Here is a 16,864-nt window from a genome sequence, read left to right on the forward strand (position 1 = left end):
CAAGGAAAGCCTCAGCCATATCTGTAATCCTAACCCATTCCCCAGTTTCAGTCATTGTGAAGTTTCCTGGGTTGTGAAAACAGCCTACGGCCTCTTACCATCACATTATTAGCATGGTACTTGAATTTGAAATGTGAATTCTCGTTGGTTACAAGTATATATGAAAGGCCAGTCTCGGAGTAATCTGGATCATTGCAGGTCAGGTGGAAGAGAATGCTTTCTTTGGGAGTGGTTTCTGGAATCTCGGTCCTGGGGAGAGACAGGAAGAGTATTTATTGACATGATGTAGGATATACAGTATCTAACTTTCTAATGCTGACACTGAGACAAGCTTTTGGATTTTTTAGTCCAGGCCTCGAGTCACCTTGCTGTTCCTTTGAGTTATTTTCTCTTCTGCCTTTGTACAAATCAAGCCAGTGACAACTTTTTGCCCTACTCACTCCCATTTTCCTGTATTGGACCTTAAATCTTCAACCTGGTGAAAAATCTTGCACACCTTTAGCAATTTCAGAACTGTGTCATAAACTACTCTGCGCAGCCAAGTAGATAACATCAAGTAAATGCTAATAGATATGGAGTGAATAAAGACCATAAAACCAGCAATTATTCTCCTTTCAAAGGGAGCATGTGTCTTAAGAAGCTTCTGCCCCATGTGAAGATTCTCTAAATGGCTCCGACAGAAATTCCCTGACTTTATCCAACCCTGCCTTCACATCCTGGGATTCCTCACAAATGCAAATAGGCTTTTTTTTTTGATTGTTGGTTCATTTGCAAATTCTGTCGCAATCAAAAACTCATTTCTGAATTTTAATCAACTGTGGAATTAGTCAGTGCCTCTAATTTATCTTCGCAGACTGTAACTCAAAGACCATGATTATAGAAGGGAACGGGTGAACAGATGACTTGCTCAGGATAGCCCATACTGCCTTCCAATCTTTTAAGTCAAACACGTTTGCCTCAATGTAGGAAATTTGTGCACAGCAAGCTACCACAAATAGCATTGAGTAAACGATCAAACAATCCAATGACCTTGGTTGTGGAGTTAATATTAACCAGGAATCTGAGCCTGGTATCTGTCCTCCTCTGTGGAACAGTGCAATGGCATCTTTTCCGTCATTCAGTGCTGTTCTGGAGTGTCTCTCTGGGCTGTTCAGGTCTCCACAGTGGCACTTGAACCCACTAGCCTGCAGGGGTGGCAGTGCTATTGACTGAGCCAGGGCTGCTGGTAGGATTACTTGAATCTAAATAACACCAGGTAAAGGAGGTTCCATCCAGGTTGGAGGAAATGCTGATAGTTTATTATCACTGTGTTTAAAAAGATATCAATGCTCTTCTATAGGTTCAGCTGAGCACAGCCACAGTACCAGCTCAAGGCTTGCCAATTCCGGAAAGTGAACATGTTGCCATCAGCACAAAAAGTCTGAATGAGCACTCCACAGCTAAGCAGCCCAAGGGCTGGAGGTCAGGGAGCTGGGGGTGTGAGGGATGACAGTCCGGGAGCTGAGGGTCTCGGTGTAGGGGCTTCAGCGGCTGAGGGGCGTGGGGCTGAGGGTCTCGGGGCTGAAGATCTGAGTACTGGGATTCTGGGGCATGGGGTTCGAGGAGCTGGGAGTCCAGGGGCTGCGTGTCTACAGATGGAGTTCTGTGGATGGAAGTCCAAGGGCTGAGTTGACCATCCTACTGCTCTGCAAATGGTCGACTTTGCAATAACTCACTTAACAGAAACCGTAGAAGGAATGATGTCCCTTATGACACTTACACGAAGATGGGAGGAGTGCATTGTGGGTCATGATCATTCACATCTCTTACATAGACTGTGACATTAACCACTGAACTATAAAGGTAGCTGTCATCAAAAGCGACTATCACCAGGAGATTGACGGCGAGCCCTGGATTCTGATCCAGGTCAAGATCGGACGAGGTTCTGATGATTCCACTTTCTGTAATTGTAATAGAAAGAGAAGTTTCTGAATTGAATGGAACACCATTGTTCTTGCTATAGCCCCCATAGAAACCAAAGAAAGGCCGAAAAATGTTATGGGCAGAACAATCCCAGGCCTAGAGAGATGAGGGCAGTGCTGGGAAATTTGGGGAATTTGGAAGAGATCTTTCTTGGTGCTGGGAGCATTGAGTTTTGTTTTCCAGCTCAGCTACACCTCTCAAGGGAACATTTTCACTAGTGGGTGGCGAGAGGCCAATTAAATTGGGATTATCATTTATTATTCCTTAGCCTCACCACAGGAATGGTGCACAGTCCCATTCTCATACCCATTGGATAGAAGCTCAATGTTGAGAATTCCCGACAGGAAGGTGCCAGCAGTTACTTGCCCACCCAGCTCGCTGCTTGCTCCTCCAGACTTCCATCTTGGACACACACCACTAACATCTCAGGGCACATTCAATAGGCAATGACCACATGCATCTCATGCTCACAGACATTGGTACCTGACAGGTATCCTTGTATCACAACAGGACATTTCCACTACACTGGCACTACACCTTTGCACAGTATCCTTTTAAATATACCACCAGTGCCAGGGCTGCTGCTGACACATCCAGTGATATGCCACAGTGTCAACGACTGTTTCTCTACCACATTTAGGGTGGAATGAAATGTCCATTCAGTAATTAGAAGTTGGCCTAACGATAGGAAACAGAGGGAAGGTATAGATGGGCATTGCCCAGGCTGGAGATGTGTTAAAATTGGTGTTCCCTAGTGATTGGTGTTGAGGCTCTTGTTCTTTCTGATTTATATAAACGATGTGGAGGTAGGTGTTGAGGGCAAACTCTCTAAATTTGTAGATGATACTAAACAAGGGAGAATAGATAGTCGTAAGGATGTTGTTGAGTGACTTCAGGGGGACATTGACAAGTTGGCCAAATGGGCACGCACCTGGAAGATGGATCTCAATGCAGAGAAATGTGAAGTAATGCATTTTCATAGGCAAAAAAAAACACAAGGAGACAATATAGACTCAATGGTACAACTTTGAGAGAAATACAGGAGCAGACAGACTTCGGGGTTCATGTATATATTTCTCTGAAGGTGGCCAGGCATGTTAAAAAAGTTGTTAAGATGCTTTATACGATCCTTGGGTTTATAAATAGAGGTGTAGAGTATAAAAGCAGGGAAGTGATGCTACATCTCTACTAATCATTGGTCAGACCACTATTTAGTGTTGTGTTTAGTTCTGGGTACCTTATTTAAGGAATGACATCGAAGCCCTGGAGAGACTGCAAAGGAGATTTACTAGACTGATACCAGGAATGAAGGATTATAGGTACAAGGAAAGATTAGGAGATTAAGAGGTGACATTATTGAACTGTTCAAAACGATGGACAATTTTTACAGGGGAAAGAAGGATATTGTGTTTCCATTAGTTAGCACATCAGTAACTAGGAGTCACAGTTTCAAGATTGTCAGCAAGACAGTTAGGAGTGAGATAAGGAGAAACTTCTTTACTCAGAGAGTTGTCAGGATTTGGAATACACTGGCTGAGAGACTGGTGGAGATGGATTCTCCATAGGAAGTTTCAAAAGAGAGATGGATATAAATTTGAAATTAATAAATTTAGAGGGCCATAGAGATAGGGCGAGGTAACTCTTTCGTGAGCGTGTACAGACACGATGAACTGAATGGCCTCCTTCTGTACTGTAAAATTCTGATTCTATTTTTCCCTCCCTGCTCTTAGGCACCTGTTGATTTTGGGTCAATTTCTCTCTGCTCCCTCTCTAGTTGAGCTGCTCCTGTGGATTGAGCTCTGCATTGCTCTAGCCTCACAGACCTGCCTCCCACAGGCTCTGTTCTGCACCCTCAAGGCTGTTCTACTTAGCCACAGTGTCCACACTCTGATTCCACTGCATCTCTGCCATTGTTTTATCAAAGGGTGGCCATAGTCTAACTCATATGCATACACACAGAATGCTAATTAAAGTTCTAGAGTACTGCTCCCTGTCCCTCTTTCTCTGAGTCTTGATAGCCCTTCTTAATGATATTAGAGTTAATCCAAAACCATTAACCTTCATTTGTATTAAACTGTACTCCTCATAGTAGATTATGGTGGAACGTCCATAGATGCTTTAATCCTACTAAACTAGACCCAGCAGATTAGGAGTTCACTGCAATCTTAGTGTTTGAAGTTCAACATTGAGACACCTCCTCAATATTTCCTTCAAACCGTGTGCAAGCATTAGCAATCATTTAAGATACTGTAATAACCTCACCCCATACTTTCATTAATAGCTTAAAACAACAGAAGAAAGCAACAGACCAGAATATGTTGTTAAAATATCCATGATGCTAACAGCTCTCATCGTTAGTTCTGTGTAAAGAATACTGCAACTTCAGGCAACAGGCAAATGAGCTGCTAAACAAACCTGTCCAAATGTTGCCACGTTTGTATGGTTAATCTGAAATAAGCAAGTTTCAAAAAAAAAAGCTCTGACCCATTTCAGTCTTAGTACATTTATTACAGCATTATAATTGTTAATTACTTCTAATTAGCCTCCCTGGCATTGAAATAATGCACAAATGTGGAGTCTCATTCCTCCAGGTTATACTTGTCAAAGATTTTAAAACTATAAAATTTAACAATGAACAAAGAGTAGTACAGCACAGGAACAGAAGGGCCCCAAGCCTACGCTGACACATTTAGTCCTCACTTACAGGGTGTGTATCCCACTAGTCCCTCCCTATTCACGTGTTCATCCACGTGCTTCTTGAATGCTGCTATTGTGTCTGCTTCCACCACCTCCTCTAGCAGCGCATTCCAGGAACTCACCACCCTTTATGGGAAAAACTTACCTCATACATCTCTTGTAGACTTCCCCTCCTGCACCTTGACCTCAGTCCCCTAGTAATTGACCCCTCCACCCTGGGAAAAAAGCCTCATACTTTCCACTCTATCCATGTTATTCAGCATCTTATAAACTTCGATCAGGTCGCCCCTCAACCTCCTGCATTCCAGTGAAAACAAGCTCAGCCTATCCGAACCTTTCTTCATTGCTAAAATCCCCCCTACCAGGCAACGTCCTGGTAAACCTTTTCTGTACCCTCTCCAATGCATCCACATCCTTCTGCTAGTGTGGTGACCAGAACTGTATGCAATTTACATTTCTGCCTCTTTTTATTCTTTTTTTTACTATAATCTTTCATCCTCTCTTATTTCTCATCCAAACCTGATTTGATAGTGAATTCACTCACTCCAATTTACACTTTCTTCTGTCTTTGTGCTGCTTATTTCACAATCAATCAATCAGATTCTAATTTGCTTGCCTTGTTCCCTGTTTACTTTGCTGCGCTACTTTAAGCACAACTTGCCAGCCTGAAAAGTAGACAATGCAAAGGTGTCACAGGGCCAGTTTGGCTATTGGGAGACACTATTTGATGCTCTGCTACAGCAGATTATGACCAAAAATCTTTATTTTTGATCGAAATCCCCTTAGATCAGAGAGGGTTGAAGGAAGATTTAATTGAGTTCAAAGTTATGATGGAATAAACAAGAGGAAATTATTCCCAACCACCCCGTGGCTCAACACTTCAATCTCCCTCCCACTCCACCAAGGACATGCAGGTCCTTGGACTCCTCCATCACCAGACCATAGCAACACGACACCTGGAGGAAGAGCGCCTCATCTTCCACCTAGGAACCCTCCAACCACAAGGGATGAACTCAGATTTCTCCAGTTTCCTCATTTCCCCTCCCCCCACCTTGTCTCAGTCCCAACGCTCGAACTCAGCACCACCTTCCTAACCTGCAATCTTCTTCCTGAACTCTCTGCCCCCACCCCCACTCCGGCTTATCACCCTCACCTTAACCTCCTTCCACCTATCGCATTTCCAATGCCCCTCCCCCAAGTCCCTCCTCCCTACCTTTTATCCTAGCCTACTTGGGACACTCTCCTCATTCCTGAAGGGCTCATGCCCGAAACGTCGATTCTCCAGCTCCTTGGATGCTGCATGACCTGCTGCGCTTTTCCAGCAACACATTTTCAACTCTGACTCCCAGGAATGACAGGATTGGCGTATGAAGAGAGACTGGATCGGTTAGGGTTATATTTACTGGTATTTAGAAGAATGGTAGGAGGAGTTGGGGTCTCACAGAAACCTACAAAATTCTAACAAGACTCGACAGGGTGAACACAGGAAGGATGTTCCCACACAGAAGGGAGTCCAGAACCAGGGATCACAGACTAAGGAAATGGGGTAGGCCATTTAAGACCGAGATGAGGAGAAAAGTCTTCACCCAGAGAGTGGTGAACCTGTGGAATTCTCTGCTGCAGAAAGCAGTTGAGGTCAAATCTTTGAATGTTTTCAAGGAGGAGGTAGATATGGTTCTTGGGGTTAAAGGGCTCAAAGGATATGGGGAGAAATTGGGAACAGCTTCTCCTGTAATACCTTCCTGAAGAAGGGCTTATGCCCGAAACGTCGATTCTACTGTTCCCTGGATGCTGCCTGACCTGCTGCGCTTTTCCAGCAACACATCTCCGGCTCTGATCTCCAGCATCTGCAGACCTCACTTTCTCCTCAACGGCGTATTACAGTTGCATTTTCCAAAACAATTTTGAGGATTCTTGCTGTTCCAAGTCTTTTCCAGCAGATGGCAGCAATAGATGTTTAATTGATGGTACTACACAGTATGGTGTCCGGGGGTGAGATGGTGAATTGAAAGTGATAGGACCATCTCAAAATTAGGTGCTAAAGCTCAAGGGAAGGAAAGGTTTGTATCTGACCAGCAAGGAGCTTTAATTACTGTATACAGGTTAACCTTCTCTGGAAATCAACTGACAGCAGTAGTCCCTGTTGTTAAGTAATTAACACTAATCCCTCGGATTCAGTGTTCAGCAGGTGCTCCACATTCAGATGATCAAGTCTGAGCATGTTTAAAACTGCTTTTCTTTCAATCCCATCCCCTGCTTTTATCTTACTTTTTATTGGAAACAGCGTACTGTACTGAGTTGGATGATCAGCCATGATCATATTAAATAATGGAGCAGGCTGAATGGCCTACTGCTACTCCTGTTTTATATTTCTCCATCTTTCTAAGAAACCATTTCCACTGAAAAGTGGATCAGTGACTTAAAGGCATAGATTTAAACTAAGTGCAAAAGAGCCAGAGGAGTGGTCAGGAAAATTTGTTTTTGTATGGAGTAAGTGGTCATGATCAAAAAATGCACTCAATGGGATCATTCAAGTGAGAATTAGAAATATATTTTAGAATGAAAGATTGGCAGGGCCATAGGGTAAAAGCAGGGGATTGGACTGAAAGAAAAGCAGTTTTAAACATGCTCAGACATGACCATCTGAATGTGGAGAACCTGCTAAATCACTGAACACTGAATCCGAGGGATTACTGTTAATTACTCTACTTAACAACAGGGACTACTGCTGTCAGTTGATTTCCAGAGGAGGTGGACCTGTAAAATTAAAGCTCCTTGCTGGTCAGATACAAACCTTTCCTTCCCTGGAACTTTAGGACCTAATTTTGAGATGGTCCTATCACTTCCAATTCACCTTCCCACCCCCGGACACCATACTGTGTAGTACCATCAGTTAAACATCTATTGTTGCCATCTGCTGGAAGAGACTTGGAATGGCAAGAATCCTATTAATTGTTTTGGGAAATTTCAGGTAAGATTAGATTCCCTCCAGTGTGGAAACAGGCCCTTCAGCCCAACAAATCCACAGCGACCCTCTGCAGAGTAACCCACCCAGACCCATTTCCCTCTGACTAATACACCTAACACTATAGACAATTCAGCATGGCCAATTTACCTGACCTGCACATCTTTGGACTGTGGGAGGAAACCGGAGCACCCGGAGGAAACCCACACAGACACGGGGAGAACGTGCAAATTCCACACAGACAGTGCCCTGAGGCTGGAATTGAACTTGGAACTGTGAGGCAGCAGTGCTAACCACTGAGCCACCCTCTGTTCAATGATTTAGCAAAATCCTTTTAAAAGAGATTTTCGAGAACACAACTTGTATTGATCAGAAGATTAGTACATCAGTTACACAAGTATAAGACGTATACCCAGCCTTCAAATTGAGACCTTTTATTCTGAGTATCCAGCAGATACAAGTCTAGCTTGTCCAACCCTTTCTCATAAGGCCAAATGCTGGCAAATGATACTAGATTACTTTAGGGTATCAAATCAACATGGACAAGTGGGACTGAAGGGTCTGTTTCTGTGCTGTACAACTTTCTGACTCTATGATTGGTTGAGAGGTAGAGGGCAACGGTAGAGGGATATTTCTCTAACTGGGTTCTCTCCACAGGGTTCAGTGCTGGGACCCTTGCTGCTTGCGGTGAACAGGAATGAATTGGACTTAAATGTAGGGGGTATGATCAAGTGTTTGTGGATAACACAGAAACTAGTTGCATGTTAAACAATGAGGAGAATAGCCTTAAATTGCAGGAGAGGATCAGCAGACTGGTCAGCTAGGCAGAGCAGTGGTAACTGGAATTCAATCTCAGAACAGTTTGAGAGGATGCACTTGGGGAATGGGTCACAATGCAAGGAATTACACCATAAATGGCAGGACCCCGGGAAGTCAGAGGGACCTTGGTTTACCTGGAAGGTAGCAAGGCAGGTAGGTACGGTGGTTAAGAAGGCATGTAGGATATTTGTCTTTATTATTATTTGAGACGTAGAATACAAGAGGAAGGAGATTACGCTGGAAACATATAAAATATTGGTTAAGCCACAACTGCGGTACCATGTGCAATTCTGGTTATCACATTAGAGGCAGGCAGTGATTGCGTTAGATGGGCTGATTTATTTATCTATCCTGATTTACCAGGACGCTGCCTGTGCCAGAGCCTCTGAGCTATGAGGAATGATTGGATAGAACAGAGTTGTTTTTCTTGGAGCAGTGCATGTTGAGAGAGGACCTGATAGGGCATTGTAAGGGGTTTAGACAGGGTTGATAAGAAGACACTTCTATTAAATTAGATTCCCTACAGTGTGGAAACAGGCCCTTCGGCCCACACCAATCCTTCGGAGAGTAACCCACCCAAACCCATTTCCCTCCCACGAATGCACCTGACACTGTGGGCAATTTAGCATGGTCAATTCACCTGACCTGCACATCTTTGGAATGTGGGAGGAAACTGGAACACCTGGAGGAAACCCACGCAGACTCGGGGTGAATGTGCAAACTCCACACAGACAGTCTCCCGAGGCTGGAATCGAACCTGGGACCCTGGTGCTGTGAGGCAGCAGTGCTAACCACTGAGCCACTGTGCCACCCCATTGAGGGCCAACAATTTAAGATAAGAGGTAGGAGGTTAAGAGGTGAGTTGAGGAGAATTTTGTTTCACCCAGAGAGTGGTGGGAATCTAGAGATCACTATCTGAAACGTTGGTAGGAGGTAGAGAAGCTCATAACATTGAAGTAATACTTTGATACTCACTTGCATTGCTACAGTCTCCAGGGCTATGGGCCAAAAGCTGGGAAATGGGATTAGTGTGGTCAGATCATTGTTGACAGTCACATCAGACACACTAGGGTGAATGGCCTTCACTTATTTGCTAACCCTGAGCTCATACTGACCTGCAAATCTTGAATCTGACCTAACCCCTAGATGCTGAATCTGAATTGACCCTGGACTATGATCCCAAACTGGTCCACAAGCCCTGATCCCAAAATGATCCCCAAACCCCTGAACCTGAACTGATTCCTGGACCCTGATCTCGAAGTGATCCCCACACTCTGAACCTAAACTGATTCTGAACCCTGATCCTGAACTGATCCCCAAACCCTGAACCCAAACAAATCCTTGAACCCTGAACCCAAACTGATCCCCGGACCCTGAACCTGAACAGATTCTTAAACCCTGAACATAAACTGATCTCTGACTCATGAAGCCGAACTGATCTCTGCACCCTGAAGTCAAACTGATCTCCAGACCCTGATCCAGAACTGATCCTTAACCAGAACTGACCTGCAGGTCATGAACCCAGGCTGTGTCCAATGTTTCGGCTGGAGTGGGGATTTGGTGCATTGTCCCAGGTGAAGGTTTATCACTGAGCTCATTGCTCATGAGTTTGCTTATTCTGTACAGCTGGATTAGTGTGGTGCTGGAAGGGCACAGCACTTTATTCCTGATGAAGGGCTTTTGCCTGAAACATCGATTTTACTGCTCCTCGGATGCTGCCTGAACTGCTGTGCTCTTCCAGCACCACTAATCCAGAATTTGGTTTCCAGCATCTGCAGTCATCGTTTTTACCTATTCTGTACAGCTGTCCGCTCATTCACTTTGTCCAGGTATGGGTATGGGTGCTTTTCCCCTGGAACTGGCCCAGGTTTCTAACTGGGACGGTGTGAGGACATGCAGTTAACCGTACCCGAACCCCTCCGCCTATCTAAATCTGCTTGTACAGGGAGCCTCAATCTGTGCAAAGTGCTGCACCGAGTCAAGACTAAAGTGTCCCTCTCGGACAGTACAAATGGAATAAACAAATCAAATCAGACAACACACGTGGAAACTACTTGACAAGGTTCCTTCTGATGCAGTTACGATCTGTGCAGTCACAGACACAAGAGTACTGGAGCTGTTGGTGGATGAGTCTCCATCAGTGTGTCCACAATAGACTGAGACAAGAGGCGAGCTCTTGATACTGTGTTAGTGTCACACACCTTGCACTGCCCTCTCGGGCTCACAGAGTTTTTGTTAATCCAGTAACTCACCCTCACCAATCTTGAAGGCAGGGCTGTAGGCCGTTAGGTGGTAGTGAACATTATTTCCTGTAGCAGTCACCTGTGCCACATAATACTCTGGGCCTTGGTTCTCTCGGATGCTGACGGTGTCTGGAGCAGATCTGCAGGGGAGAGATCTGTTAGCAGATTCCGAGGCATCACAGCCCTCTTCCCCAGATTGTCATGGAGATCATAGTTGTTGAGACACGGATGTGAGCTGTGCACTTCATTGAAATATTTGACGAAGAAAAGCATCACAGTGGGACCGCAGTGATGTGACCTGTGTTTCCCCAAAATTCTGACCTCCCTGCTCCCGACCCCCAAACACATGAATGCTAAGACCCTACAATTCATTTATTTAGCACCTTGCCACAGCAATCTCAGATGACTGGATGTGGGCTCGTCAATAATCACGGGTGCCAACCTTTTTCACCCAACCGGGGGAAGGTGGGAAAGGAGGGGGTTTGGTAGCAGGTGCAGGATGAGGCAGGGGTCATGGCTGGTGTTTTGGTTCTGCGTTTACCTGTCTGGTTTTGTTTCGCTCCCCGCCTCACTCACTGCGACTGTCTTCGCCATCCCTCTCACTCCCGAGATCACCAACCCCTGCTGACCCCTCTAAACAGCCACCTCCCCCCATCCCGATCAGTGAAGATTGCTACCATGCCAACTGAATGGGCACTTTGAATTGCCAACACAGTCCTACATTAAGCTGCAGCAAAACACAGCTGTTATGGTTACCAAGACCCACCCGCCCTCATCATTGTAAGGACGTCAGTGATAATGCTGACTTATCGCAGCTCTGCTGGCCTCATTCCAGGGTACCCTCAACAATGGAAGCCCAGGAGGCCGATCCGAGCATGGGCACAGCATGGAGATGATTGGACCTCCAGCTCTTTGTGATATCAGCTACCCAGGAATGCTCCTAACCAGTGACTCCATAGAGAGGGTGTTGGTAGAGGACCAGACCCCATTCCCACTCCTTGTGCCCTACAGGGAACTGAAGCCTGCAGGCTCAGCAGGACAGCCTGACAGTGACTCCTCACTTTCCGCGTCTGTGTTCTAACACAGAGGCCACTGGCTTGAGATTATTAGTCTCTGTAAAATCAGTGAGGAGGGTAATGGGGGAGCTAAAATCCCAGTAAGATTGTTACAAAGGCTGGTTTTAATTACTGACATTACCCTGATCTGCGCTTCATAGGACCAAGATTCTTCACTGTACGGGAGGAGGATGTAGATACAGAACTTGGGAAGAAAGACTGTGAGGTTCCTGAGCAGATTGATATAGGGAGTGGGGAGCTGTTGGAGATGTTGGCAAGTTTAAAAGTGGACAAATTCCATTTCTGGATGAGTTGTATCCCAGGCTGCTGTGGGAGATGAGGGAGAAAACTAAAGGTGCTCTGGTGCAAATTTTTAATGGTTCTCTGGCCACAGATGAGGTGCCAGAGGACTGGAGGACAGCTAATGTGATTCTATTTCTTAAGAAGGATGGTAGAGATAGACCAGTGAGTTTCATATTGGTGGTAGGGAAAATATTCTGAATAAGAGAATTAAAATCTACTTGGAGAGGCAAGGTTTGATCTGGGGTAGTTGGCATGGCTTTGTCAGAGGGAGGTCATGCCTAACAAATCTATTTGAATTTTTTGAAAAGGTGACCAGGTATGTCACAGTTGTTGTAGTTTATATGGATTTCAGCAAGGCCTTTGACAAGATCCCACATGGGAGACTGACAAAGAAGATAAAAGCACATGGGATCCAGGGTAACTTGGTAAGTTGAATCCAGAATTGGTTTAGCAGCAGGAGAAAGAGGGTGGTGGTAGGTGGCTGTTTTATGTGAATGGACGCTGGTGTGCAGTGGTGCACCACAGGGATCAGTGCTGGGTGCATGATTGATGGTGAGATATAAATGATACAGATGAGATGTTGGGGGTGTCAGGGGTGGAATGATAAGTAAATTTGTGGATGGCACGGTGGCTCAGTGGTTAGCACTGCTGCCTCACAGCACCAGGATCCCAGGTTTGATTACAGCCTCGGGCAACTGTCTGGGGGAATTTGCACGTTCTCCCTGTGTTTGCATGGGGTTTCCTCTGGGTGCTCTGGTTTCCTCCCACAATCCAAAGATGTGCAGGTCAGGTGAATTGGCCAATGCTAAATTGCCCATAGTGTTAGGTGCATTAGTCAGAGGGAAATGAGTCTGGGTAGGTTACTCTTTGGAGGGTCAGTGTGGACTGGTTGGGCCGAAGGACCTGTTTCCACACTGTAGGGAATCTAATCTAATGTTAAAAAGAAGATTGGCCAGTGGTTAACAATGAGGAAAAGGCCTTAGATTACATGAGGAAATAAACAGATTGGTTAGATGGGCAGATCAGTAGCAGATGGAATTTAACCCCGTTCAGTGTGAGTTGAAACATTGTGGAAAAAGTGACGAGACAAGGGAATACTCAATGGATGGCAGGCCACTAGGAATTTCAGCGGAATGGGGTTCTTGTCCACAGATCCCCAAAGGCAGCAGGGCAGGTTAATTGGGTCGTTTTAAAGGCATACTTGCCTCAATCAACCGTGGCACAGATTATAAAGCAGGGAGGTCATGTTGCAGCTGTTCCTCTTAGTTGAAAGGTCAATAATAAAACAGCATAGTTTTAAGGTGAAAGGCATTAAGGTTTAGAGGGCATTTAAGGAAAACATTTTTCACCCAGATGGTGAATCTGGGGACTTGGGAGGATAGTTATGGCAGAATCTTTATAAAGTACTTGGTTGAGAACTTGAAATATCATTATATTTAAGGCCAAGAGTGTGGTGCTGGAAAAGCACGCCTGGTCAGGCAGCATCCGAGGAGCAGGAGAATCGACGTTTCGGGGAAGAGCCCTTCACAACTTTTAAGGCTATGAGTTTAGTGCGAGTGAGTGGAACGAGTGTAGATTTCCAGTGATGTTTGTATGAGAGCAGACCTGGTGAGCCAAAAGGCCTCTACTGTATGAATCTATGATTGTAAGAGTCAGAGTGGAGGAGTAATAAGTGCCAGGTTTCTCCACTTGATGGAATCCACTTCTGAGGATGTCATTAATCCTTTTTAGTGACATGATTACAATGGGAAATGGACACTTGAAAGGGCAGGGAGTGAGTGTACATTTGGGTTGCTAGGCAAACAAATGTCAACCACTCACCTATGTTTCCTGGCAAGGAATTGATGGTGGACTGATGCCAGCAACAAACCTCACTGAGCTCACATGTAGATGAACAACTGTTACATTTCGCCAAATAATGCTGCAGCTTCATTTATCCAACCAGAATATGTGCCCAACTCCCTGAATGCCTTTGCAACTATGCCAGAACCCAAGCTTCTCCCCCTCCGTCGATACCTTCGATTCTGAGATGGACACAGCTGATGTTGCTGCCTCAAAGCCTTTGCTGCCTGAAGAAGAGAATGAATTACTTCTGAGATGGTCCGGACACAAGAGGCGAGCTACTGTGCATTGGGCGCCGTCCATATCAGAGGCATAGTTGGATGAACCTGACTCGGTGCTAAAACTCCCCAAGAGAAGCTACATAAAAAATAACCGGCCTATATCCTCGGACCCGGAGGGGGAGAGATGTAGTGCTTGTAATGAAGTCAGCCAGCTAGACCCCGTATAATGAGTTCCCTGAGGGGGGCTGTTAATCTGACCTAATCAGGGAGTCCTGGCTGACAGATAAAAAGTGGAGTGTCAGAGGTTCTGTTCACTCTGAGAGCTGCCTCTGAGCAAGTTGGGTCAGTGTCAAGGACTCTCCATATGTAAATAAAGGGTGACTTGGTGATGGGATACCAGCCTGTGTGAAGTTATTTCACTATTAACCATCTCTTTTTGTCTACCTGGCTGTTGTTCTCTCTTTGCTCTATTTCCACCTATCCACTCACTCCCCACCCTGTGATCAGCATTTGTATCAACTTTTCTGAGCAATCAGCAGTTCTATTGAAGAGTCACCAGTCTCGAAACGTTCATTCTGCTTTAAAACATACAGAGGGACAAGGGGAACACATACACAGAGGGACAGAAGGAACACACAGACCAAGGGACAGAGGAAACATGCACACAGAGGGATGGAGGAACGCACACACATAGAGGGAATATACACAGAGGGACGGGGTAACACGCACAGAGGGACAGAGGGAACACACACACACATACACACACACACACAGATAAAGGGAAAACATACAGAGACAGAGAGAACACATACACACAGGAACAAAAAGGAACACACACACAGAGGGAACATGTACACACGCATACACACAGAGACAGAGGGAACACACACACAGGGTACACACAGAGGGAACACATGCACACATACAGACAAAGGAACATACACACAGACAGAGGGAGCACACACACACAGAGGAAAATGTGCACACATACAGACAAAGGAACACACAGACAAACAGAGGGAGCACACACACAGGGTACACACAGAGGGAACATGTGCACACATACAGACAAAGGAACACACACACAGACAGGAGGAGACACACACACAGAGGGTGCACACATACAGACAAAGGAACACACACACAGACAGAGGGAGCACACACACAGGGTACACACAGAGGGAACATGTGCACACATACAGACAAAGGAACACACATACACACAGAGGGTCAGAAGAGCACACAGACAGCTGGCTGGATCAATGGAACAACTCTGATGATGTCTTAACAATGCACTTAGCAAATCATGTGCTTAAACTAAATCAATATGGTTTTACTATGTCAAATCATGCACATCAAATATACAATAAATGTACTGAGTTGGTTAGATAAAGGGAACTCAGTAGATGGAGTGTGCTTGGATTCCTAAAGGCATTCAACATGAATCATCGAGTTGGGAGAAACATATTAGCATGAGCAGTGAATTGGTTAACATTGAAGAGGCAGAGTGTTGAGATAATTGTGTGATTTTCATACTGGGAGGCTGTGCCTGCGGGAGTGCCACAAGGATCGGTGATGGGGTCTTATGACTTTGCAATTAATAAGCAAGTTAGCAAGCATGTACAGCAAGAAATTAATAAAGGAAGGGAAATGTTGCCTTCATTGTAAGGCAAGAAAAAGGTCATCTTACCATAATTGTATAAGGCTTTGGTGAGATCTAGTTTGGGTGCAGATTTGTTCCCTACTTTGGTGGAAGGAGATAATGTCTTGCAGGCAATGCAGCAGAGACACATTAGATGGGTTCCTGGGATGACAGGGTTGTTCCTGATGAGAAGCTGAGTAAATTGACTTCCATATATTCAGGAGTTTATGAGATGAATAAAAGGCAATGAAATTGAAACATGATTCTGAAGAGCCTTGAGGGGGTTGTCACTGAAAGCTTGTTTCCTGGCTTGGGAAACTATCAGGATAAGGGGGGGTGGGGGTGGACAATCATTTAGGAGTGAGATGAGAAGCAATTTCTTCACTCAGATAGTTGTGGCTGTCTGAAATTCTCCATTATTTAGAATATTCAAAGCTGGAATGGAGAGACTTCTAATGTCTGAAAATCAAGGAACAGAGGAACAGGCAGGGAGTATAGTTAAAGTGGAGATCAGCCAGGAATGGTAGGGCTAGTTTGATGGGCTGAAGGATCTACTTGTGTTTGTTTCCCCCGTCATCTCCGCCTCAGAACGAAACGAGGAGTTGTACTGGTAACTGGATTGTAAATCCACCAAATACAAAACATCCCCAAGCCAGGACACAACCCACTGACAAACATTCATGCAATCTGACAATGGGAGGGCTCTGCAATGAATCACTGCATTTTAATTAACAATTCAGAAACGCGCGCCTTCGTATCTTAGATTTCACTCGAAGCTGAAATGGCAAACGTAACATTAGTTGTACTCACATGAATATCGGAGTCCAATAATGGACTGGAGTCACAATAATTCGTAATATCCCACTACAAATAACTTCTGTGTTCTGTGTCACTGTAATGTGCAGTTCAAATTTCTATTTGGTTAAAGAACAAAGACATGAATAGTGACAAACAACGCACAGCATCAAAATAATTACACGTGCACTTCCAGCTTGAAGTCAGAGTTCTATAAGTGAGGAGGCATTCCCCAAATCAATACACACTGCAATCAGAGAGAGGGTCTCACTGTGTTAGAGCGGGGCTCAGAGAGAGTGTCTCACTGTGTTAGAGCTGGG

At 45.0% G+C, this 16,864-nt stretch overlaps 1 protein-coding gene across 2 annotated transcripts in view; it reads right to left on the bottom strand.

Annotated features, from left to right (window-relative positions):
- The window catches only part of LOC122559137 (cadherin-related family member 4-like), an 82,745-nt gene that overhangs the window by 31,062 nt on the left and 34,819 nt on the right, over positions 1–16,864 (bottom strand). For both annotated transcript variants that reach the window (XM_043708479.1, XM_043708480.1), the window contains 4 exons: positions 16,560–16,663; positions 10,696–10,826; positions 1,760–1,940; positions 99–249 (listed from right to left, as the gene is read on the bottom strand). In XM_043708479.1, coding sequence (XP_043564414.1) covers positions 99–249; positions 1,760–1,940; positions 10,696–10,826; positions 16,560–16,663 — 567 coding nt within the window. The remainder of the gene's footprint in view (positions 1–98; positions 250–1,759; positions 1,941–10,695; positions 10,827–16,559; positions 16,664–16,864) is intronic.

Source organism: Chiloscyllium plagiosum, chromosome 18 (assembly GCF_004010195.1).
Source record: "Chiloscyllium plagiosum isolate BGI_BamShark_2017 chromosome 18, ASM401019v2, whole genome shotgun sequence".
Lineage (NCBI taxonomy): Eukaryota > Metazoa > Chordata > Chondrichthyes > Orectolobiformes > Hemiscylliidae > Chiloscyllium > Chiloscyllium plagiosum.